General features: G+C 34.6%; 2 protein-coding genes across 3 annotated transcripts; both read left to right on the top strand.

Moving 5' to 3' along the window:
• The first annotated feature begins 10154 nt into the window (after nucleotides 1-10154).
• On the top strand, nucleotides 10155-11557 carry LOC130879564 (olfactory receptor 5B3-like). 2 transcript variants are annotated; one of them, XM_057778212.1, is made up of 2 exons: nucleotides 10158-11063; nucleotides 11552-11557. In XM_057778212.1, exons 1-2 carry the CDS (start codon nucleotides 10158-10160, stop codon nucleotides 11555-11557), a joined length of 912 nt encoding a protein of 303 aa, XP_057634195.1. The 2 variants fall into 2 exon arrangements, with proteins under 2 accessions (XP_057634196.1, XP_057634195.1); XM_057778213.1 differs by lacking the exon at nucleotides 11552-11557 and having other exon boundaries at nucleotides 10155-11081.
• A 5351-nt stretch (nucleotides 11558-16908) lies between these two features.
• LOC130879565 (olfactory receptor 5B3-like) lies at nucleotides 16909-20364 on the top strand. Its single transcript, XM_057778214.1, has 2 exons — nucleotides 16909-17814; nucleotides 20335-20364. The coding sequence occupies exons 1-2, from the start codon at nucleotides 16909-16911 to the stop codon at nucleotides 20362-20364; spliced, it is 936 nt and encodes a 311-aa protein (XP_057634197.1).
• Nucleotides 20365-24859: the final 4495 nt, after the last annotated feature.

The following is a 24859-nucleotide window of genomic DNA, read 5'->3' as shown; positions in this document are numbered from 1 at the left end:
TAAATTAAAACAGTTTTGTTAGTTTTATAAAGCCCAAGAAAAGTTAACTGGAACAATAACGTATTAAAATAAACCATTTTTACATAGTTACTAATCTCTCTCTCTATATATATATTTATATACTTTTGATTTGGGGTATAAAATCAATGAAGTTACAAAGATTCCAATTCCTTCATTACTACATTCTCACAGATTTTTTTAAAACAAAAATATTAATTTAAGACTGGAGAGATGGCTCAGCTCTTAAGAGAAATACCTGCTCTTTCAGACCTTCTGGGTTCAATTCTCAGCATCTTAATAGCCAAAACATCAAGGAACCACACCCTATGTTTGTTTGTAGCCACTCCTTAAGTCAGACAGTTTGTCAATATCTTTGAAAGCACAGGAGTAGGCTTAAGCTCTCTGACATTCAGTCAAGGTGGAATGATCCCCTTCTGTGCCCACCCCCAAATGATCTTGGTGATTTTCATGGTATTTCAACTCTATACTCCATGTAGTATTGCCTAGGCATTCCAATCTGTCATTGGTTTTTTTTTTTCTTGTTGTTTTGTTTTGTTTTGTTTTGTTTTGTTTTGTTTTGTTACTCTTCAGTCATTACCCACACAGTCATGACTGGGATTCTTATAAGAGACAAGGTCAGTTCCTACAATGACTAGGCTTCTCATAAGTTCTATTTTTTTAACTTTGATTCTGTGGAAAATTGTCTGCTGGTCTCAACAGCATATGATCACTATGTAGCAGTGTGTAATCCCCTCTGTTATGCTACTATCATGACTACGGGTATATGGACATGGATTGTTGCAGGATGTTATGCCCGTGGCTTCTTGAATACCTGCACCCATACTGGGGTCACTTTCAGTCTCTCCATTTGTAAGGTGGAGGTGGTCCATCACGTTTTCCTTAATCAGACTGCAGTCATGGTACTCTCTTGCTTTGATAGACAGATGATCTGATTACTTTTCCTTTTTTGTTCTCATAGTATTCTTATCTTTTCCCCCTCATAGTCACTTAGTATCCTACCCAATAATTTGTATCACAATTCTCAAGACGCACTGAGCTACAGGATATCCAAAGGCCATTTTTACCTGTGCCTCCCATTTCCCTGTTGTTATTATTTTCTGTCGGTCTGTAATTTTTATGTACTTGAAGCCTAGATCCAGTCATGTCACGGATGAGGAAAAAACTCTGCCTGTGTTCTACATCATGGCCATTCAAATGCTTAACCCTCTGATATGAAGCCAGAGGAGTGATGAAATTATCACACATTCAGAAAGAGTGTTTTCAGGACAAAATGCATTTGTTATATTATTTTTACATATTTGATTTATGCTATACCTAGATTAATTTCTTTCATATCTTTTCACTGACTCAGATTAGATTTGTTATGTATTTATCATCTCTCTATCTATATCTATTATTATCTATCATCATCTATCTATCTATCATTATCTATCTATCTATCTATCTATCTATCTATCTATCTATCTATCTATCTATCTGTCAACTATCTATTATCTGTCTATCTATCTGTCTATCTATCTATCTATCTATCTATCTATCTATCTATCTATCTATCTATCTATCATTATCTATCTATGTATGTATCTATGTATCTATGTATGTATCTATGTATCTATGTATCTATGTATCTATCTATCTATCTATCTATCTATCTATCTATCTATCTATCATCTATCTATCTATCTATCATCTACCCATCATCATCATCATCAATCTGTCGATCTGTCATCTGCATGTGAGTATGTGCATATGATCCTGCCTGTACACACACTTGTGTGTGTGAGGCAATCCATATCATTAATTTGAAGGTCAGAGACAGCTTGTTGGAGGCAATTCTCTCTCTTCCCACCATATAGGGTTTAAGGATCAAGTTTAGGTTCCCAGCTTTGGTAATCAGCACGTTTTCTCACTTAGAAAACTTGGTATTCTTGAATCACATTAGAAAAATCTCATACTCAAAAAGAAAATAGAATTTCTCAAACTCCAAATGTCAGTGCACAACTCTAGAGCTGACATTTTAGGCTCAGCTCAAGCTGTCCTAAAAAAGGATTTCTGGTGGACAGGTAAAAGTCTAGAAACAGCATTTTCCAGGCACCTGCAATAAAACTGTGTTCTGCTTTCCAAAATTGCCAATTCTCTTTTCTATACATATGGATGTATATCAAAACCCATGTTGACCTCCAGACTCTTTCAGTTTTACATACATATATTTGTTATGCATTTCAAAGTCCACTCTGACTTCCTGGTCCTTCTCTCCTGCCCTAACTCCTCCTTTATTATGTTACCTCTCAGGCTGTTGCAAATCACAGGTTTCTTTTTTTCACAGATACTTGCTGGTTCTTTATATAAGGAAAATTCCCATATCCCCAGTACTGCTGCTATTCTATCTCTTGCTAGTCTTCCTTGTCTTTCAAGTAGCCCAGACAATGTCTCTGTTCTGGACACTTTTAGATGTCTCAGGCTGTTATCTTTTATGTACAATAAAACCCATTCCCCCTGTCATTGAACAGTCATATTTTATGGTTTCTTTTCTGTGCCTTCACTTAAAAAACCAAGAATTAATCCAATTCCATGAAGTGATACCTTGCAGAAAAACAAAGATATTCAGTCATAGCATCTAAATGAAAATGCTGAAAATACTGGGGTTTTCTTATCAAGTTCAAAGAAAATAATGATATGCTAGCTTATCTTTCACCATTTTATTTCTACCTTGTATCAGCGAAAACATTTGTAAAACAAGAACAAAGTAAAAACCATGCCTAGAAGTCCATGAAATGTCCCTTATTTGGGATGACACTTTGATAAAGATGTGAACAATTTTTCAGGATGAAATATGCTTGCCTGTAGGTAGTAGCATTATGGTTTATTTTAAGTGTATTAAATAATTCTTTAATAACAAAAGTATATATGATGGCAAATTCATGAATTCCTAGTACTGAAGATGTTGATATCCATAGATTAGTGGTTTAAGACTAATTTAAGTTATATACCAAGATATGTCAAAACAAAATCAGAACCAAAAAAAAAAAAACTCCTGGGGGAAAATCAGTAATGAGAATGCCACAACTAATGTCTTTCTGGGTACTTGTATATTTAGTAGCATATTTTCAGGCAATACTACACTATAGAATAAAGGTTTTGTGACTGGGTTGGTAATGACATTTCTCTTTCATGAGTCTTCAGAGTACCTTCCTGCACCAAAGACACTAGGACTTATGGATGAAGATTCTATGTAGGCACCAGCCTGACCTCTCCCTGTTCTCTGTGCTGTGTGGATGTTGTCTTCAGCAATTGGTCCTTGCTGCCAGTGTGTGGAGAGCAATCTATTATCTTGACAATAGCCTGTGCAGTTTGGGAATTTCCATGGTACCCTTTTGGCCAACAACTCAAGTGGGGGTCAGCCTGTTCTGGTACTAGAAACTTTTTTTGGTTAGAAGAAATAGCAATTTGTGGCTTTGTATGCCCCATTATTTTGGGTCTTCATTACAGTTACCTTCATATATTTTAGGAGAAATTCCACTACACTTGTTTTCCATGCTACCCCTTAAGTTCCTCTCAATTCTATCCGTCTCTCTGTGAATTATTTGTCTCAAACTCATCTCCCCTCCATGTTCCCATCTAAACTGTCCTTTTTGCTTCCATTTTCTCTGCCCTCACCCAATTCATAAATATATTTCATTTCTCCAAGTCAGGGAGAGACACATGTGTTTCCCTAGTCCCTTCTTCTATACCTAACCTCCCTGTATCTATGGATTGTAGCTTAGTTATATTTTATTTATCAGCTAGAATCCACACATAAGTAAATACATACATATTTATCTTTCTGGATCTAGGTTACCTCACTTAGAGTTTTTTTTTCTAATTTTACTTATTTCCCTGCAAATTTTATGAGTTCTTTTTTTAACAGTTGTGTAATACACTATTTTGTAAATACACAATGTTTTAGCCCCTTTTCTGTTGAAGAACATCTAGGATCATTCCAATCCCTGTGTATTATTAATAGAGCAGCAATGATCATGGTTGAGAAATTGTCATTGTGACAGGATGAAGCATGCTTTGGGTTTATTCCCAACGGTGGTATATCTGGATCTTGAGGTAGATAGATTCTCATCTTTCTTAGATACTGCAAAGTGAGAGCTCTCCCACCTGCAGTAGATGTGTATTCCCATTATTCCACTTCCTCACCAGTGTGCACTGTCACCTGTGTTTTTGATCTTAGCCATTTGGACAGGTTTAAAACAGAATCTTAAATTGTTTCAATTTTTATTTCCTTGAGGCATACAAATATTGAACATTTATTTGTTACTCAGACATTTGAACTTCCTCTACTAAGTATTCTTTGTTTAAATATCTACCCAAAGTTTAGCTGGATTACTTTTTTTTTTAAAAATATGTTGAGTTCCTTATATCTTATATATACTGGCCATATATCTGGTGTGGAATTGGTAAAGATTTTTTCCATTCTTTAGGTTTCTGTTTTGTCATAAAACAGTGTGGTTTGCCATGCTGAAACTTTTCAGTTCCATGAGTTCCCATTTATTAATTGTTAACATTAGTGTCTACACAATCTTTGTCCTGTTCAGGAAATTGCTTTCTGTATCAACAAGTTCAAGGGTAACCCATACTTTCTCTTCTATCAGAGTCAGTGCTTATCTTTTTATGTTGGGTCTTTGATCATTTGAATTTAGGGTGTATCATGAGGGAGAGAAAAAAGAAAGGGGGAATTTAATACAATTGTATTTTTTCTATTTTAATGTCTGTTAATTTTTATTAAATAAAAATATGATAGATAAGGAAGAAGTTATTTCAAAAGCAGCCTATGTAACTAGCTTTAGCTTGTTACCAAAGTCAGATAAGAATATATGGTGGTTTGTTTCGGTAACTTAACAGAATCTAGAGTCACCTGCGAATGATGTCTGAGTGGGGGATTGTCTAGATTAGGCTGGCTTATGAATATCTATGGGGAACTGTTTTGATTTATTGAAAGACCTGTGCACTATGGGTGGCATCTTTCTCTGGGAAGGGGATCCTAAATTTTGTAAGAGTGGAGAAAGTGGAGAAAGCATTAGCATGTAGCATTATTTTCTCTGTCCTCTCTTCATGATTTTTATTACTGGGACATGCTCCTTCAGGTTTCTGTAGTTTTGAGTTCCCAGTAATGATGGTCTATAACCTGGCATTAAGACCCAAGTTAACTAACTTTTATGTTGCTTTGGTTAGAACATTTTATTATAACAACAGGAAATGAAGCTAAGACAGGGTATAACTAATAGGAAAGTAGATATTCAATATCTTTCTTAAGTGTATACAAAAATCTTCAACAAGGTGCTTAGAACATAAATCAAGAAGTATATTAGAAAAATGTTTACCATGATCAAATGCAACCTGTTTTAAAATTAATAAAGTGAACATTCTAGAATTAAAGTCATATATCCATAGCCAAATCATGTTTTAAAATGTCCCAAGCAAATTCACTGGAACAAGGGACAATGACATTGGGATACCCAGATATACACAAGAAGAAGAAAACTACATATGCATCAACTTTCCAGCTGCAAGACTATCTTCAAAATAAATGAAAGACTTAAATGAAAGAGAAATACTATGAAAATACTAGAGGAAAACATAGGGTACACACTTGATGACATTTATTACAATTGGTGGAATTTATTTCTTGTTTTGTTTCACGAATAATCACACAGAAAAAAATAAACAAGAAGAAACAAATAAAAAATATGGTTGTCTCAAGGTAAAAAAATCTTCTTGGCAAAGAAAATAGTGTCTAGAATAATATCAAAAACATACAAAATAAGAAACAGCCAAACTTGACCATCTAAAAAGGGATTGTTTTACAGTTTATAAAATAATTATTAAACTCAGTTATAAATAATTAATACACAGACACTGATGATAAGGACCAGAGGTTAAAGGAGCTTGTTTCCAAGCCTATGATTTGTGTTCAAACCCTGGAACCCACATGAGGAAAGGAGAGAGATGATTTCTTCATGTAATTCTTTCTACACACAAACACAATAAATGAATAAATGAATACACAAATAACACATAACTTTAATAGAAAATAAAATATTTAATTATTGGTCGCTAGAAATAAGTAGACATATTTGTAAAATGTGACACACACTATCCTGTAGAGTACTATAAGGGATAGCATGTAAAAGATTCATCAAAGGTCATTGAATATTAAAGGAAAGTACAGTTAGTTAGAAACAAGAACCTGAGATACACTATTGGGCACAAGCCTTACTATAGATAGCAACAATGTATTATGCTTTTGGAAATACTAGAATGAATGAAAATAAAATGTAGAAAGAAATAAAAGGAAAATTCTAGAAGGAAGGATTCAGAATTTTTTTTTTTTTTACCACAAAGAAATAGTGTTTGAGAAGACAGGCATTCTTAACTCAACTTGAATTTTCCAATAGCATTGCACATAGAAACATTGTAAGGTATCTCATTAATATTTATGACTTTTGTTTTTTCATTTGCCCATTAAGAAGTAAATTAAACTAAGAAACAGAAATTAGTTTGCTCCCCAAGGCTGATTAATTGCTTTTTCCCTAAGAAGACTGGGTGATGATCTTGAGATAAACTCTCTGGGAACTCTCCAGAGTTCTCTGAGTATCTGTATTTTCCCCTACATCGCAATGCACTAGCCTCTGAAGTTCCAATGTGGCACACTAGAGGAAAAGCTGCATGCCATTACCATTAGATGCCATTTATTTTCTGAATGGCAGTTATTGTTAACGCATGCACTCATTGTTAAAAATACAACTTTTCTAGCTAATCTGAAGATTATCAACAGGTTATCAAGCAAGCTGAGGTAAAACAGTCAGAGACAATATCCTATTGACTGTATTTGGCAAGTTCTTCATGGGTCTCTTTAGAGAGTTCAGTTTTTTGTATACATACACAACCTATGAACAATGGGAGAGAAGTAATCTTGTATAGTTTTGAAGTAGTATGTATTCCTCATAAGGAGGTAAGTGATTCTGCCAAGGGGAGAGGAGGACTGCATGGTGAATTCAGAACTTAATCTGGTATAAGTTCTGTCCTTCCCTTTTGCTTTAGATGAGTTGAAAACTGATCACTTTCTAAGAGCAAGCTCCTGGAAAAGGGTTTGTGAAATATTGTACAGTGAGTTTTTAAAATTTTAGAATGAGTCTGCAAAATATTCTTCTACTTAAAACTGGCTGCCTTCATTTCATAAAAATACTACTGTAAAATATAATTCCCAGAAAGTAAGTGGGATGTGCACACCAACTATGAGTTTATTGAGAACAGATGTTTAAAAAAAATTTGAGAGCTGAAACAGGTTAAAGGCTAAGAGTTATTCTAAAACTATTTTTGTAATTCTGAGTCTATGTATAAATGTCAAAATATCACAGGTGATTTAATGATTCATATAATGTTATTCTTCTCAAAGAATATAAAATGCAATTTGGTTCCTGTAACTTTATTTTGTTCACTATATGTTTGATTTATTTGGAGATAAAAGAAATCACAAAAACAAACCCAGAAAATAGAATTGTAATAGTATAATATTTATATTTTAATATATAAATTTTGCCTGAAGACCAGAAAAGTAAGCAGCCAAGCCTCTAGAGATGTCTTACCTCTGCCAAAGCTGGGCAATCACAGAGTGACCAGACTAAGGCTATCTGTCCTCTCTTTCATATCTTCTCTAGTGCTGGGATTAAAGGTGTCTGACTCACTAGTACTGGACTTAAACGTGTAGGCCACCACCACCTGGATTTTTTTTCATCGATTTTGTGTATCCCAGGGTGGCCTTGAACTTAAATAGATCCATCTTCTGTCTCCTCAATCTTGGGATTAAAGGTGAGTGTCACCATTGCCTTACCTCTAGTGGCTTTAACTTTGACTCTGATCTTCAGGCAAGATTATTTTTTAAAATACAAATAATATATTACTAAATAAAATAATTTTTCTGTTCACTGGTGAAGGGTTAGAAATAAAAGAATTCACTCAACCACATTCCAACCCTCATGCCATGAGGTCAATCTTACTTTTGAAAGAAATTTGTAACTGTTGTACCGTGAGTGTTTCTGATACTACTTATAATATTGAGATTACCATACAACTTCATACATTTAAAATTTTCCTACTAATGAAGAAGGAAATAATACTTCCTGTTCTACTTTACACACACACACACACACACACACACACACACAGACAAGCACACCTTTTGTAGATAATATAACAAATGATGACAGTTACTACATAAGGTAAGACTGACAACTAAATTTTTTCAGTGAATACATATATAATTAAATGACCAAAGGATCAAGAAAATAATGATAGGAAATAAGAGTTAGAGTTCATATCTTTCTAAATATTACAAGTCAAACATAGTTTAAGTATCATTAGACTATAAGAACACTATGTCTATGAGATAAAGAAAGTCCAGAATCAAGGAACGTGGGACCCAGGATCTCTGTTCTTGCTGAGGGATGATATCTTGAGAAAAGAACGGCTAAAAATTAAGAAAAGAGAAATATTTTATTTAAAATTGTGAATTATAAAAATTAAACGTTTGAAAACAATGATGCACATGAGATCACAAGACGAACACTAATATTCTAAGAATAAAATCAAACTGAGATTAATAACAAGGCACAGACCATCCTAGCGGCCCATATGTAGAAAAGTTATGATAACAAGGGCAGTAGTACTCACCAAACTGTCCTTAACAACAAGCATTTTTTTCCTTTGTTATACTACTTTATTTTCCCAATAACACCCCAAGTAGACCTCATTAATGTCTTCATTTTGTAGATAACTATATAGTGTTTAGAGGGGCTAGGTGCTTTCTAGGTAGTCATTAGATGATCTCAGTATGTGCCTCTTCAAAGAACTTGAACTCTCTGAGTTTTTGTTAGCAATATTTCTTCATTACAAACGGCTTCTGAGGTGGAACATTCTCTCAGCATATATGTATGCCCAACAAATCTAGTATGTACAGCATTTAGCAATATTGATTCGAGATAAAGCTGTCCTTGAGCTAATCATAACTTCTTGCTTCTAGTGTATTTAATATATCTCGATGTGCTGTATTAAAAGCATTACAATGTGTGTGGAAAGAAGACTTAAAATGTTTAAAGCTCATTATTTCATTCATAACTCAAATATTCAGTAGACACATTCTACAGTTAGGTATTAATAACTTCTTTAATCTTTAATGAGAACAGGTAAATAGTGAACACGATGAAATTACTACACATTATGCCACTCAGTTCACTCTGATTAAACATAAAAAATAATTCTTTATTACAATTAAAATTAATTATTTTAGATCATAAGGTTACAATGGGCAAATAGTTTCCTTGGATTTAGAAGAGAAAATGATAATTAGGTTATTTAAATATGAAAAATTTTACCTCTTTTGTGTCTCACAATTTACATGGATATAATAATTTATCAATAATTTAGTGCAGGAAGCAGACTGCTTCTATAGTACATTTTGGCAGGGAAGCACAGTAGTCTTAGTTTTATAGACCCAGGAAATATTAACTGGCACATAGATATATTAAACAAACCATTTCAACACAGTTACTAAATAGTCTATACATAGTTAAAATATTTATGCACTTTTGATTTTTAGTAGAAAATCAATGAAGTTCCACAGATTCCAATTCCTTCATTACTCCATTCTCACAGATTGTTAAAAAAAATTAAACATTAACTTAGGAGCAGATAGATGGCTTAGCTATTAAGAACACTGCCTCCTCTCTGAGAGGTCCTGTGTTTAGTTTTCACCAATCACTTATGCCCTTTTCTCCTGTGCATGAAGACAGAGCACTCATGTACATAAAGATACATATATAAGTAAATCTTGGAACAAAACTTAAGGATTGAATTCTATGTATATGCATTATTTTCCTTCATATATGTTTGTGCACAATGTTTGCCTCCTACATGCAGAGGTGAGAAGATCATTTTAGATCCCTTGGTACTGGAGTTATAGACAGTCATAATCTGTCAGTTAGGTGCTAAGCCTTTTGGAATAGAAAGAAAGTAAATTTGACTGCTCTCCAATCTCTTATTATATTCTATTTAATTGTTTCAGGCCTTCTGTTGATTAACAGATATCATTGATGGAGAACAGGACAGGAGTGACACAGTTTATCCTCATGGGAATCACAAATGACCCAAATTTGCAGCTTCCCCTCCTCATCATTTTCCTCCTCATCTACACCATCACGCTGGTTGGGAACCTGGGGATGTTTCTGTTGATTCTTTTGGACTCTCGGCTTCACACCCCCATGTACATTTTTCTCTGCAACTTGTCCTTTGTAGACTTTTGTTATTCATCAACAGTCACTCCAAAGGTCATAGCTGGATTCCTTACAGGAGACAAGATCATGTCCTACAATGCCTGTGCCTCGCAGATGTTCTTTTTTGCAACCTTTGCTGATTTGGAGAACTACTTTTTGGTCTCAATGGCCTATGACCGCTATGTAGCAGTGTGTAAGCCCCTACACTATGCCACCACCATGACAACTAGTGTGTGTACATGTCTCATCATTGGCTGTTATATCTGTGGTATCCTGAATGCTTCCATCTATACTGTGGATGCATTAAGTCTCTCTTTCTGTGAATCTAATGTGGTCCACCATTTTTTCTGTGATGTTCTAGCAGTCATGATTGTATCCTGCTCTGACCAACATGTCAATGAGCTGGTTCTTATTTATTTAGCCAGCTTTAATATTTTTTTTGCTCTTATACTTATCTTAATATCCTACATGTTCATTTTTATAAACATTCTGAAGATGAACTCTGTTGCAGGATATCGCAAAGCTCTCTCCACTTGTACCTCCCATTTCACAGCTGTCTCCATTTTCTATGGGACACTCATATTCATGTACCTGCAGCCCAGCTCCAGTCACTCCATGGACACAGACAAAATAGCATCTATTTTCTACACCATGGTCATTCCTATGTTGAACCCTTTGGTATACAGCTTAAGGAATAAGGAGGTAAAGAATGCATTCACAAAGATTGTATTAAAGTCAAGATAATTTTTAAAGCTTTGATTGTAATGTTTTGGGTTACAAAACACCTGGATTCATTCCTTTCATCTTAATTCTACACTGAATCATATTTTCCTACTCTACATTGGCTTCAAGAACTTGACTTGGCTTTTTTAGCTCAGTAATAGTGTGCTGTTTGTGAAAAAGTTAACATCTTCCTTAGAAGAGTGAAACATAAATAGTATGTCTATTGCTGTGGGACTATGGTCTTGTACATTGTAAAGATTTGTTACTTGTATTTTAATAAAACTCTGATAAGCCAGTAAACAGGCAGTACGTATAGGTGGGGTGACCATGCAGGAAGTAGAGGCAGGATAACAAGAACAGAATTCTGGGATGAGGAAAGAGTGAGTCTATATTCAAGACTCAGCTGTAGAGGAAGCAAGATGAAGATGCTTCACTGATAAAGGTACCAAGGCACATGGATAACACAAAGAAGAATTATGGGCTAATATAAGTTATAAGAGTTAATAATAAGCCTGGGTCTATTAAGCCTATTAAGGCCAACCAGATTATGATTAATGTAGACCTCTGTGTGTTTTCTTTGGGACTGAATGACTGTGGGACTGGGCTGAACAGAAATGTTACTCAACAGTCTATGATAACTTAAGGCCAGCTTATGAAAATGCTAATTGACAATATTATCACATTCAAACATTTTATTCAACATTTTTCTGTTATATCAGCATACCACAAGGACACTTGCTCAGTTATATACATAGCAGTTATTTGAAATATCCAGAACCTGAAAACAATCAATGAATGGATAAAGATGTGGTATATTTACACAGTGGAATATTACTCAGCTGTCAAAAATGGTGAAATCATGAAATTATCAGGGAAGTGGATGGAACTAAAAACAATCATCATGATGGAGGAAACTAAGACCCAGAAATATAAACATTATATGTGTTCATTTATAAATAGACATCACCTATTACTTCAATGATAATCATGTTAAACAATCATATGCTACAGACCCAGACATGCTAAGTAACAAATAGTACTCTAAGTGTCAGACATTGATCTCCTTGGAATGGGAAAATAGAACAGATTTTGTGAGTGAACAGGGGTGGGTGTGAATGCAAAAAAGAGGAATAAGATGTGTGGAGGGATGGAGTGACAGAGCATGAAGGGAAATGACTAGAATTTGAGGACATTTGGGGGGGTATATGGAAACCTAGTCCAATAGAAAATTCTCAGAGTTCTATAAGGGTAATCATAGTGAGGATTCCAAATAATGGAGTAATCAAAGCCTGATCCAGCCATCCTCTCTAATGAGGGAATGATTCCAGAATTGGGAAAGGAGCACAAACCCAGCAACAAAGCCTTCAAATTATTATCTATCCTTGCCTGAAAGATGTGATAGGGCAAGACAGGTACAGAGCTTATGGGCGTGGCCAGTCAGTGACAGATCTATCTTGAGGCCTATACCATGAAAGCAAGCCCATTTTTGAGATGGCCTGGAGCCAGGAACAGGAGGCTGGATATCCCAGAGACCTGGATAGACCCAGAGAGACATTAAAAAATCAATAAAAAGACTACTAATTATATTCTCATAGATAGGTGCCTAGCCTACTTGTCATCAAAGAGGCTTCTGCCTGAAGCTGATGGGAGCAGATCAAAAGATTGAAAGAGTTAGAGAGAGAACCCAAATTGTAGATCTTCCTAAGTCCTCCTGAGTTAGAGCTGTGGGAACTCTGTGAAAGAGGAAGAGGAAGTATTCTAAGAATCAGATATTTCTAAGATACCAGGAGAACCCAGCCCACATGTTTAAATGTAGAACTCATAGCGGGTTAAAAAGACTAAAGCAACAATCACAGAACCTGCAAGAGCTGGTGCTACGTTGCCTATATGTGTGTGTGTGTTATGATTCTTATTTTAGCTTAGTGTTTTTATGGATTCCTAACAGCAGCACAGACACTGAGAGAAACAATTAATAAATGGTACCTTCAGAAACTTAGAAGCTTCTGTAAAGCAAAGGATATGGTCAAAAAAACATAATGATAGCCTACAGAATGGGAAAGATCTTCACTAATCCCACATCAGACAAAGGTCTGATCTCTAAAATATACAAAGAACTCAAGAAATTGGTCATCAAAAGAACACATAATCAAGTAAAAAATGGAGTACAAACCTAAACAGAGAACTCTCAACAGAGGAATCTAGAATGGCTGAAAGACACTTAAGGAAATGTTCAACATCCTTAGTCATCAGAGAAATGCAAATCAAAACAACTCTGAGATTCCATCTTAAACCTGTAAGAATGGCCAAGATCAAAAATCTGATGATAACTTATACTGGAGAGGTTGTAGGGTAAAGGGAACACGTCTGCATTGCTGGTGGGAATGCAAGCTGGTATGGCCCTTTTGGATGTCAGTGTGATGATTTCTCAGAAAATTAGGAAACAACCTTTCTCAAGACCCAGTAATACCACTTTTGGGTATATATCCAAAGGATGCTCAATCGTGCCACAAGGACATGTGCTCAGCTGTGTTCATGGCAACTTTGTTTGTCATAGCCAGAATCTGGGAACAACCTAAATGCCCCTCAACTGAAGAATGAATAAGGAAAATTTGGTATGTTTACACAATAGAGTACTACACAGCAGGAACAAATAATGACACCTTGAATTTTGTAGGAAAATGGATGGAGCTAGAAAACATTATTTTGAGTGAGATAACACAGACACAGAAAGACAATTATCACATGTACTCATCCAAAGGTAGTGTTAAACATAAAGCAAAGAAAAACAGCCTACAAACCATAATCCCAGAGAATTTAGACAACAATGAGCATACTGAGACTTACATAGATCTAATCTACATGGGAAGTAGAAAAGACAAGATCTCCTGAATAAATTGGGAACATGAGGACCTTGGGGTGGGCTAAAGGGGGAGGGGAAAGGCAGGGAGGGGAACAGAAAAATTTAGATCTCAATAAAAATCAATAAAAAAACTGAACATTGATTGGAAACAGAGCAGTGTCTCTGAACGGATGGGGCAAGTAAAACTTACCTTGGCAATTGAACTATAAATTCTAGTAACTTGCATCCTAATGAAAATTAAATATATATATATATATATATTTTATACTACAGTTTATTTAAATTTTTATTTCTATTTATCTATTGAATCATACCTCATTTGCATATTAATCTTCTTGGTTATATCAATGGTTGTCATGCCAAAATTAAAGAAATAAAAAGTGTGGAGTTAGGGTGTATGTGTGTATGTGTCAATATGTGTTTGTGCGTGTGTGTGTGTGTGTATGTAGACAGATATCAGAAAGACAGTCAGAAAGGAGACATTTGTTGTTTGAAATTAACTCCATGTAGTTATGAATGTTGAAAAATCCACCAGAAATTATTACACCATTGACATTTAATAGAAAAATACAACCTCGGTGAGATAAAATAATGGACTATGGAGGAGAACCAACAAAAACAAAGTATCAAAATGCTCTAACAAAAAGCACATTAATTTGACACAGTTTTAAAGTGTAGTAGAAATTGGGTCAGGATGTATTGCATGAGAGAAGACTCTATTTTCTATAAAAACAAAATAAAATGTCCATTAAGAATATAATGCTATTTCTTGAAATATTTTATAGAATGTCTGCAAATGAGCATAAAGAGCCATTATAAATCTTCAATTTCAAAACCAATTAATAATATTAATGCAAAAAATGTGTTCACATTAAAGTTACCAATGTGATTCCCATGGGTCATTTAATCCTTTTTCCCCACAATGTCGGGGCAGAAACTGAAGGTACACTCCTGAGGGAAGTCTCCAGTGCTTGCTAGGTCTATATAATTTGTTCCAGATCTGCATACAGGAGTTTCTGAATCACAAATACAATTTTATGCCATGGTTTTGAAGGAAAGAAGTTCACATTTTACTTAGTTGTTCAATGTTTTTATTTCAGTGGTAATAATTAACCATGAAGCCTTCGGACCAGAGGATTAACTAGGACCCTCAACCATGGTGAGATAAAATACACAAAGACAAATATTACACTCTTATACTTTGAAATTCAAAGATAAGCTTTAGGTTGATATACTTTTAGATTGTTAACTTTGTCTTGAGATCTTCACTTATGCCTCTTAATTAGCCTGACAGCTAGAATCTGTAAAATATGTGGCAAATGTGATGTTACCGATGAAGAAGAGATAAATTATGGTCAATGAGCACATTAATACATGCTAAATCTAATTCTTTTTTATTTTTTTCTGCAGAGGACTGAGAATATTTTGATTGCAACTAAGAGAGAATGTTCCTGTAATCACATTTAGGCTACATTCCTTTGGTTACTTAATGTCAGACTGAGTGAGCTGTGTGAATAAATTTTCATTTTGAAGATAGCTGTTATTGATGAATATACAGTAAGAAGTTTAGTTCTGTAATTCAGGGACAAATGTACCAACTGTGACTTACTGAAACGTGAAAATATTGTTTTCCATTGTTTCCACAAACAAGTCGCAATTGAGATATGCCTACAGAAATTTTCACCATAGGTAATTTACTTAATGTCCTCATATGCTGTCCTAAGTTAAGGTTAAAACTGAGAGAAATAATACTGACAGATAAGTTGATGATGTATTTTTAAAATATGTTTATCTATCATAGAAGGCTGTAAAATAAACAGACAACATAATACATATATGTAATGAAGAAAAGGTTATGATCCTTGTTTAAATGTTAAAATGACCCTGAATAAATTATCAGAGAGATCCTTTGTTTTATCATTGTTTTAAAATTCATATCATTGAGAGGAGACAGTGAATACGATATAACTGTTGAAAACAGTTCTTGGCAGGGGCAAATGTGGAATTTGAAAAGCTTTATTGAGCTTAGAAGTGAACTGAAAGATATATTTGTTGTCTATTTATTTAATTGTTTAAGAACTAGTTTACTTATGGGCAAACCATTTTTCTATCTAATTTAAATTTTTCATGCAATATATTTTGATCATCTTTTTCTCTCCCCTTAACTCCTTCTGGATCCATCATTACCTCCCCCCCCCGCCAACTTTATGTTTTCTTCATTTCTCTCTTCCTCTAAAAAAACATGCAAAGGGTAAACCAAAACAACTAAACAAAAACCCAAAAGGACAAAAATGCTAAATTTATCCCCTAATTAACAAAAATTTTACAAACCCGTGGAGTTCCTTTTGTAAGGGTCAACTACTCCTATTTATGGTAACTGTTCTGGAGTGTGGTTGAAATACTCAATAAGACTGTTTGAAATATATGATTTTATCTTCGCCAGTGTGCATCACTTACAGATAGCTACTTGGTTACAAGTTGTAGCCTGTGTCTACTTTCCCCTCTCCATATTGAGGCCTATGTGACTTGAATTTATGCATGCTGATTTAGCCTCTGTCAGTTGATATGTATATCAGTGCCACTGAATCTGGAAGACACTGTTTCCTTGGAGTCATACATTCTCTCTAACTCTTACAATCTTTCCACACCCTCTTCTACATAATTCTTTGAGCACTGTAAGGAGGAGTTTTGCTTGGGACATCCCATTTAGGATAAGGTGCTCCAAGGTCTTTCACTCTTTGCACACTGATGGACACCACTTTTATATTGAATGTATTCTTCATCAGATCTCTTGATATTTAATAGAACGAGGTTAAATTTGTAGGTAACACATTAAATAGGCAGTTAAAGCCTGACTTTTGTAAAAAAAATTTTCAAAGAAATTGTTAGCACAATGAATTTCTATATCTTATGTTTATACTTATCAATTTCATGTATTACTGTATTATTTTTCTTTCTAATTTTCAGAGAGCATTCATAAGCAGTCAGATGATAATGATGAAGAACATGACAGAAGTAACACAGTTCTTCCTCACAGGACTCACCGATGCCCAAGGCCTTCAGCTTCCCCTCTTTGTCACCTTCTTCATCATCTACACCTTCACCTTGGTGGGAAACTTGGGAATGTTCCTGCTGATTCTCTTAGACTCTCGGCTTCACACTCCCATGTATTTTTTCCTGGGTAATCTTTCTCTTGTTGATCTTGGTTACTCTTCAGCTATCACTCCCAAAGTTATGGCTGGTCTCCTAGTAGGAGACAAAATCATGTCTTACAATAACTGTGCTGCTCAGATGTTTTCTTTTGCAGCTTTTGCTACTGTGGAAAATTATCTGTTGGCCTCAATGGCCTATGATCGCTATGCAGCAGTGTGCAAACCCCTACACTATGCCAGTAACATGACTACAGGATTTTGTATAAGGCTGATTGCAGGGTGCTATGCCTGTGGCTTTTTGAGTGCCTGTATCTATACTGGAAACACATTCAGTCTTTCCTTTTGTAGTTTCCGTGTGGTTCATCATTTTTTCTGCGATATGCCTGCAGTCATGGCTCTCTCTTGCTCTGATAGACATGTTAATGAGTTGTTTCTTATTTGTCTAGCCAGCTTCACTATCTTTTTTGCTCTCACAATAATATTAGTGTCCTACACTATAATTATTATAACGATATTAAAGATGCATTCAGGAGCAGGGTACCAGAAGGCTCTTTCCACCTGTGCCTCCCACTTCACTGCAGTTTCTATTTTCTATGGAACTATTATCTTCATGTATTTGCAGCCCAGCTCTAAACATGCAATGGACACTGACAAAATTGTATCTGTGTTCTACACAATGATCATCCCTATGCTAAATCCTCTAGTTTACAGCCTGAGAAACAAAGAAGTCAAGAGTGCATTCATGAAAACTTTTCTAAAGGAAAAATAATCATTATGGTTACAACATTACATTTTTTGTGACATACAATATTAAAATTCATTCTTGTCAGATCTTCTGATGTACTGTGTTGTATTTTAAACATACTAGTTCAAGATCTGAGTTCTTATTCACGTATCTGGATATCATTTTGTCCTGGGAATCAAGGAATATTATATTTAATAGCATAATTATAATTTTTTTAGTTGATTTGTCAAATAATTTTACCATTATTGATATACTCAATTATTTCTCTTTCTGGTACAGTGTGATAGTTAATCTTTACTGTCAAATTGACTGTGTTTGTTACGCCCATTAAAATATACCTTTCAGGATGTGAGCTAAGATGTTTCCATGTTTGCTGTGTTTTGTTGCAGCAGCCCTAAGAATCTAATGCAAATCATTAGCTTATCTTTTCCTTTCAACTCAGATATTATTATGAGCTATGTATTGGAAGAATTTAGCACTAATATTCCCTATCTCTGGAATTGTTTTTATTTGAATGTTTTTCATTACTAACTTGACTTCTCTATTTTTTATCTTTTCTGAAGTTAATTTTGCTAATTAATGTGCATATATTCACGAACTTATATTCTGTTCTGTTATGCAACAAGATGCTTTGTAGGTTGTTTTGAATACTCTGCTATAGAGTGATTTGTTGTTATTGTTTCTAATTCAGAATTTAAAAAGTTGATAAATGATCAAGAACCAAAGCTAAAAATTTGAATAAATGGCAATGTAATTGAAGTTTTACTAGATACAGGCATAAATGAAACAATAACTATATCAACTTTTTTGCATTTAGATTGGCCTTCTTCAGGAAATAAATATTCAACTTCTAGTGAATGAAACCTTATCTCAGGTAAAACAAATTAAAGGGGGATTCAAATAATAAGGATAGGTAGGGAAATTAAAGCCATATGTAGCAAAGATAATAACGCAAGCATCTGACAACCCTCCACCAGCACAACTCAAAGAAGGGAAACACACAAACACTACCACCAGAAAAAATAACCAGAGTTAACAACCACTGGTCATTAATATCACTTATTATCAATGGACTCAATTCACCTATAAAAAGACACAGGTTAAGAGAATGAATACGAAAACAGGATCTAATATTCTGCTGTTTACAAGAAACACACCTCAAAATCAAAGACAGACTACCTCAGAGTAAAGGGTTGGGAAAAGGTTTTCCAATCAATTGGACCAAAGAAACAAGTGGGTGTGGCTATACTAATATCTAATAAAATTGATTTCAAACTAAACTCAATCAGAAGAGACAGACAAGGAAACTTTATACTCAAAACAGGAACAATTTATCAGGAGGAAGTCACAATCCTGAATATCTATGCCCATAATATAAAAGCACCCACATATGTAAAAGAAACATTACAAGAACTCAAAGCACCCATAAAACCCCACACTCTAAGAGTAGGAGATTTCAACATTCCTCTCTCACCAATGGACAGGTCAACCGACAGAAACTTAACAGAAAAATAAGAGAGCTAACAGATGTAATGAACCAAATCAACTTAACAGATATCTATAGAACATTCCACCCAAACAGAAAGGAATATACCTTTTTCTCAGCATCTCATGGAACCCTCTCAAAAATTGATCACATAATTGGTAACAAAGCAAACATACATAGATACAAAGAAATTGTAGTAACCACTTGTGTATATTGGATCACTATGGAATAAAGTTAGAATTCAACAATTCTAAGCCTAGAAAGCCTACAAACTCATGGAAATTGAACAGTCAACTACTGAACCATCCCTGGGTCAAGGAAGAAATAAAGAAAAAAAATTAAAGTCCTCCTGGAATTAAATGAAAATAAAGACACAACATACCCAAACCTATGGGACACTATGAAAGCAGTGTTAAGAGGAAAGTTCATAGCACTAAGTGCCCACATAAAGAAAGTGGAGAAAACACACATTAGAGACTTAACAGCACACCTGAAAGCTCTAGAAAAAAAGAAGCAGATTCACCCAGGAGGAGTAGAAGACTGGAAATAATCAAACTGAGAGCTGAAATCAATAAAATAGAAACACAGAAAAACAATCCAAAGAATCAGTGAAACAAAAAAAGCTGGTTCTTGGAAAAGATCAACAAGATTGACAAACCCCTATCCAAACTAATCAAAGGGCAGAGAGAGAACACAGAAATTAACAAGATCAGAAATGAAAAGGGGGACATAACCACAGACACAGAGGAAATTCAGACAATCAGTAGATCTTACTACAAAAGCCTGTATGCCACAAAATTAGAAAATGTGAAAGAAATGAACATTTTTTTTAGATAAGTACCATAATCCCAAATTAAATCAAGACCAAGTGAACAATTTAGACCTGTAAGTCGCAAGGAATTAGAAGCTGTCATCAGAAATCTCCCTACCAAAAAAAGCTCTGGACTAGATGGTTTCAATGCAGAATTCTACCAGAACTTCCAAGAAGAGCTAATACCTATATTCCTTAATGTGTTTCACAAAATAGAAACAGAAGAGTCATTGCCAAACTCTTTTCATGAAGCTACAGTTACCCTGATACCAAAACCACACAAAGACTCAACCAAGAAAGAGAATTACAGACCATTCTCACTCATGAACATCGATGCAAAAATTCTCAATTAAAATAATGGCAAACCGAATCCAAGAACACATCAAAAAAATTATACATTATGATGAAGTAGGCTTCATCCCAGAGATGCAGGATTGGTTCAACATATGAAAGTCTATCAATGTAATCTATCATATAAATAAACTGAAAGAAAAACCATATGATCATTTCATTAGATGATGTAAAAGCATTTGACAAAATTCAACACCCCTTTATGATAAAGGTCTTGGAGAGATTAGGGATACAAAGTTCATTCCTAAATATAATAAAAGCAATATACAACAAGCCGACAGCTAACATCAAATTAAATGGAGAGAAACTCAAAGCCATTTCACTAAAATCAGGAACAAGACAAGGCTGTCCACTCTCTCCATACCTCTTCAATATAGTGCTTGAAGTTCTAGAAATAGCAATAAGACAACATAAGGAGATCAAGAAGATTTGAATTGAAAAGGAAGAAGTCAAACTTTCCTTATTTGCAGATGATATGGGTACATAAGTAACCCCCAAAACTCTACCAAAGAACTCCTACAGCTGATAAACACCTTTAGTAATGTGGCAGGATACAAGATCAACTCCGAAAAATCAGTTGCCCTCCTATACACAAAGAACAAATAAACAGAGAGGAAAATCAAAAAAAAAAAAAAAAACAAAAACAAAAACAAAAAAAAACCCATCACCTTTCACGATAGCTACAAAGAGCATAAAGTATCTTGGGGTAACTCTAACCAAGGAAGTGAAAAATCTATTTGACAAGAACTTTAAGTCTTTGAAGAAAGAAATTGAAGAAGATACTAGAAAATGGAAGGATCTCCCATGCTCTTGGATTGGGAGGATCAACATAGTAAAAATGGCAATTCTACCAAAAGCAATCTATAGATTCAATGCAATCCCCATCAAAATCCCAACAAAATTCTTCACAGACCTTGAGAGAACAATAATCAACTTTATATGGAAAAACAAAAAAACCCAGGATAGCGAAAACAATCTTATACAATAAAGGAACTTCTGGAGGCATTACTATCACTGACTTCAAACTCTATTACAGAGCTACAGTATTGAAAACAGCTTGGTAATGGCACAAAGACAGAGATGTTAACCAATGGAATCAAATCAAAGACCCGGATATTAATCCACAAACCTATGAACACCTGATTTTTGACAAAGGAGATAAAATTATAGAATGGAAGAAAGAAAACATCTTTAAGAAATGGTGCTGGCATAACTGGATGTCAACCTGTAGAAGAATGAAAATAGATCCATATCTATCACCATGCACAAAACTTAAGTCTAAATGGTTTAAAGACCTCATTACAAATATGATGTATTTTTATTTGAAATCTATGTAGGACACTATTTTGTAAATGTACATTTTCTTTAGATTTCTTTTGTTGAGGGACATCTTTGGCTTTCTTTTGTTGTTTCCATTTTTTGCTATTATTAACAGAGTAGCAAAGAGCATGATTGAGAAATTGTCCTTGGGGCAGGAAGAAGCATCCTTTGGGTTTATGCCCAAGTGTGATAGAGCTGTGTCCTGAGATAGACCAATTCTCATCTTTCTCAGGAACTGCAACATTGATTTTCCTAGTGGCTGTACATTGCACTTCCATGAACAATAGGTAAGGGTTTATCTTATTCTACATCCTTATCAATATAAACTGCCAATTGTATTATTAATCTTAGTCATTCTAACAGATATGAGATAGAACTTTGATGAGTTTTGATTTTCATTTACATGATAAGCAAGAATATTAAACCTATATTTGCTTCTCAGACAGCTGAGTTTCCTATATTAAGAATTCCTTGTTTAGATCTCTACTTCGTCTTAAAATAGATTATTTTATATATTTTGGGCATCAGTCCTCTATCAGATGTAGAACTGATAAAAAGATATTCCTATTCTGTAGGCTGCTGCTTTTTCAGAAAGTATCCTTTGTCTTGCAGAAACTTTTCAGTTTCATGAATTTGCACTTATTAACTGCTGGCATTAGTGCTTGCACCACTTTGTGCTGTTCAGGAAACTCTCCTGAGCAAATAAGTTCAAGATTAATCTCCAATTTCTGTTCTAGCAGGCTAAGTATAACTGATTTTATGTTGAGATCATTGATTCATTTTATTTGCGGTATATAAGAAGGGCTAGAGAGAAAAAGAAAAAGGGTAATTTCATTTAATTATATTTTATTTTCTTCTTTATTTAAGCGTTTTATTTATTTATTTATTTATTTATTTATTTATTTATTTATTGCTTTCCAGAAGTAATATTGTTTTCTGGCATTTATTGTCAGGACAGCAGGCATTGTCTAGTTCCTTATGTCAGGAATAATTTAGCATTTATGTGGCATTTTACATTTTCAACGTGTTTCTTGATCATTAGTAAAATATTTCCCTTCCACATTTTTGTCAAAGAAGTCAGTACAACGAGTAACTAGAAGTATTTAATAACAAATGGTGAAAGAGTTGCTATAATATTCTGTGCTTCATGGTATTAACTTGAAAACTCTATGAAACATTCTTTAAATCTGAGCATTTATTAAACCCATTGACTATAGTTTAAATTCCATGAATTTAAAATAAGGGTAAATTACTCTGAATGATACCCTGACAAGCTTAACATCATAATTCCTCTTCCCAAATGAGGCTGTTGTCAGGGAAGTCCAACAACACACATGTAGTAAGTACTCTATAGACCATTGTCTATTCTATTACTTAAGGAGAAAATTGTAGAATTCTTAGTGTTAGCAATATTTTACTGAAAGTTGAATAATGTAACAGAGATAAATTAAAGGTTAAAACATATTTGATAGAGAATGTTGATTTTCAAATCATCCCAAGAGAAGCCTAGTCAGGATTTTATAAGAAGATCATGAATACGACAGGTCCTGTCTCTAAATGTGGGTGGATTCAGATCATGTAACACCATGTTCCTGTGCTCAGGATCAGTACAGTTGTAATTGTTTCCCAAAGCTCTCTCTCATAAGAGTTTTTTTCTTTTTATTTATTTATTTATTTTTATTCTTTTTTTAATTAAAATTTCCACCTGCTCCCCGTTTCCCATTTCCCTCCCCCTCCTCCCACATATTGCCCCCTCCCCCCACTCCTCTCTCCCCACTCCCCTCCCCCTATTCCCACTCCTCTTCTCCTCCCCCCACTCCATTCCCCCTCCCTTTCGATACTGAAGAGCAGTCCAAATTCTCTGCCCTGCGGGAAGACCAATAAAGTATATATCATGGGGAAATTTTTACATGGCTAATAAAAACATTTTAAGATTTAATCCTTCATTTTTTTACTCTATAAGTGATCAACTGTTTACTAATGAAGCTTATGTCTGTATTATGCAAGGCATCTTTTTTTTATTGAAAAAAAATTTCCGCCACCTCCCAGCCTCCCATTTCCCTCCCCCTCCTCCCCCTTCTCTCTCCCTCCCTCCACTCCTCTCCCCCTCCCTCTCCAGTCCGAAGAGTAGTCAGGGTTCCCTGCCCTGTGGAAAGTCCAAGGTCCTCCCCGCTCCATCCAGGTCTAGGAAGGTGAGCATCCAAACTGGCTAGGCTGCACAAAGCCAGAACATGAAGTAGGATCAAAACCCAGTGCCATTGTCCTTGGCCTCTCATCAGCCCTCATTGTCCGCCATGTTACTTTGTAAGGACATTCTATTACAGCAACAGAAAATGAAACTAAGAGAGGGAACAAAGAAAGGGAAAGTGGCAGCTCAATATCTCTGATGAGTGTAGATAAAAATTCCTTAACAAGGTATTTATAAATTAAATCAATTAAGTTAAATACATTATAAAAAGTATTTACTATGAAAATATTGGATCTGTGTCAAAGATTAATAAAACAGAGATTATAGAAATGAAACCATATATACATAGCTAAATAATTTTTGAAAATTTTCTAAGATAATACACTGAAACAAGGAACTGTCTTCAATAAATATTATCTAGGAACCAAAACATAAAAATGTAAGCTACATACACCCCACCTTGCTAGATACAAGATTATCTTCAATATAAATGGATGACTTAAATGAAAGACACTTACTATGAAGATACAAAAGGGAGACACTTGGAGACATTGCATTACAATGGTTGGAGGATTGTTCTTCTTGCTTTGCTTTGCAGATGACCACACAGAAAACATTGAAAAGTAGAAACAAAGAATAAATATGATTTTCTGTCTCAAGGCAGAAAAATTATGCTAGGTAAATAAAATAATGAATACAACAATAGGAAACATTTATAAAATAGAAAAAAAGAGACAAAGTTGTATACCCAATTTTGATTTCCAGATAAAAAATAAAATTATAAAACTCAATACTACATAATTAATAAATAGGCACTGGTGAGATGGCTCAGTGGGTAGGGAAACTTGTTTCCAAGCATGATAATCTGTGTTCAAATCCAGAACCT

Source organism: Chionomys nivalis, chromosome 8 (genome assembly GCF_950005125.1).
Source record: "Chionomys nivalis chromosome 8, mChiNiv1.1, whole genome shotgun sequence".
NCBI lineage: Eukaryota > Metazoa > Chordata > Mammalia > Rodentia > Cricetidae > Chionomys > Chionomys nivalis.
Note: the sequence above shows the minus strand (reverse complement) of the source record. Positions and strands in the feature narration are given on the sequence as shown.

What these genes read in the sequence shown, in the direction of transcription:
- LOC130879564 (XM_057778213.1), top strand. Translation starts at nt 10,158, where the DNA reads ATGGAGAACAGGACAGGAGTGACACAGTTTATCCTCATGGGAATCACA.
- LOC130879565 (XM_057778214.1), top strand. Translation starts at nt 16,909, where the DNA reads ATGATAATGATGAAGAACATGACAGAAGTAACACAGTTCTTCCTCACA. An exon ending in AAGAAGTCAAGAGTGCATTC is followed by an intron (nt 17,815 to 20,334) that starts ATGAAAACTTTT and finishes CAAAATAGAAAC; the next exon opens with AGAAGAGTCATTGCCAAACT.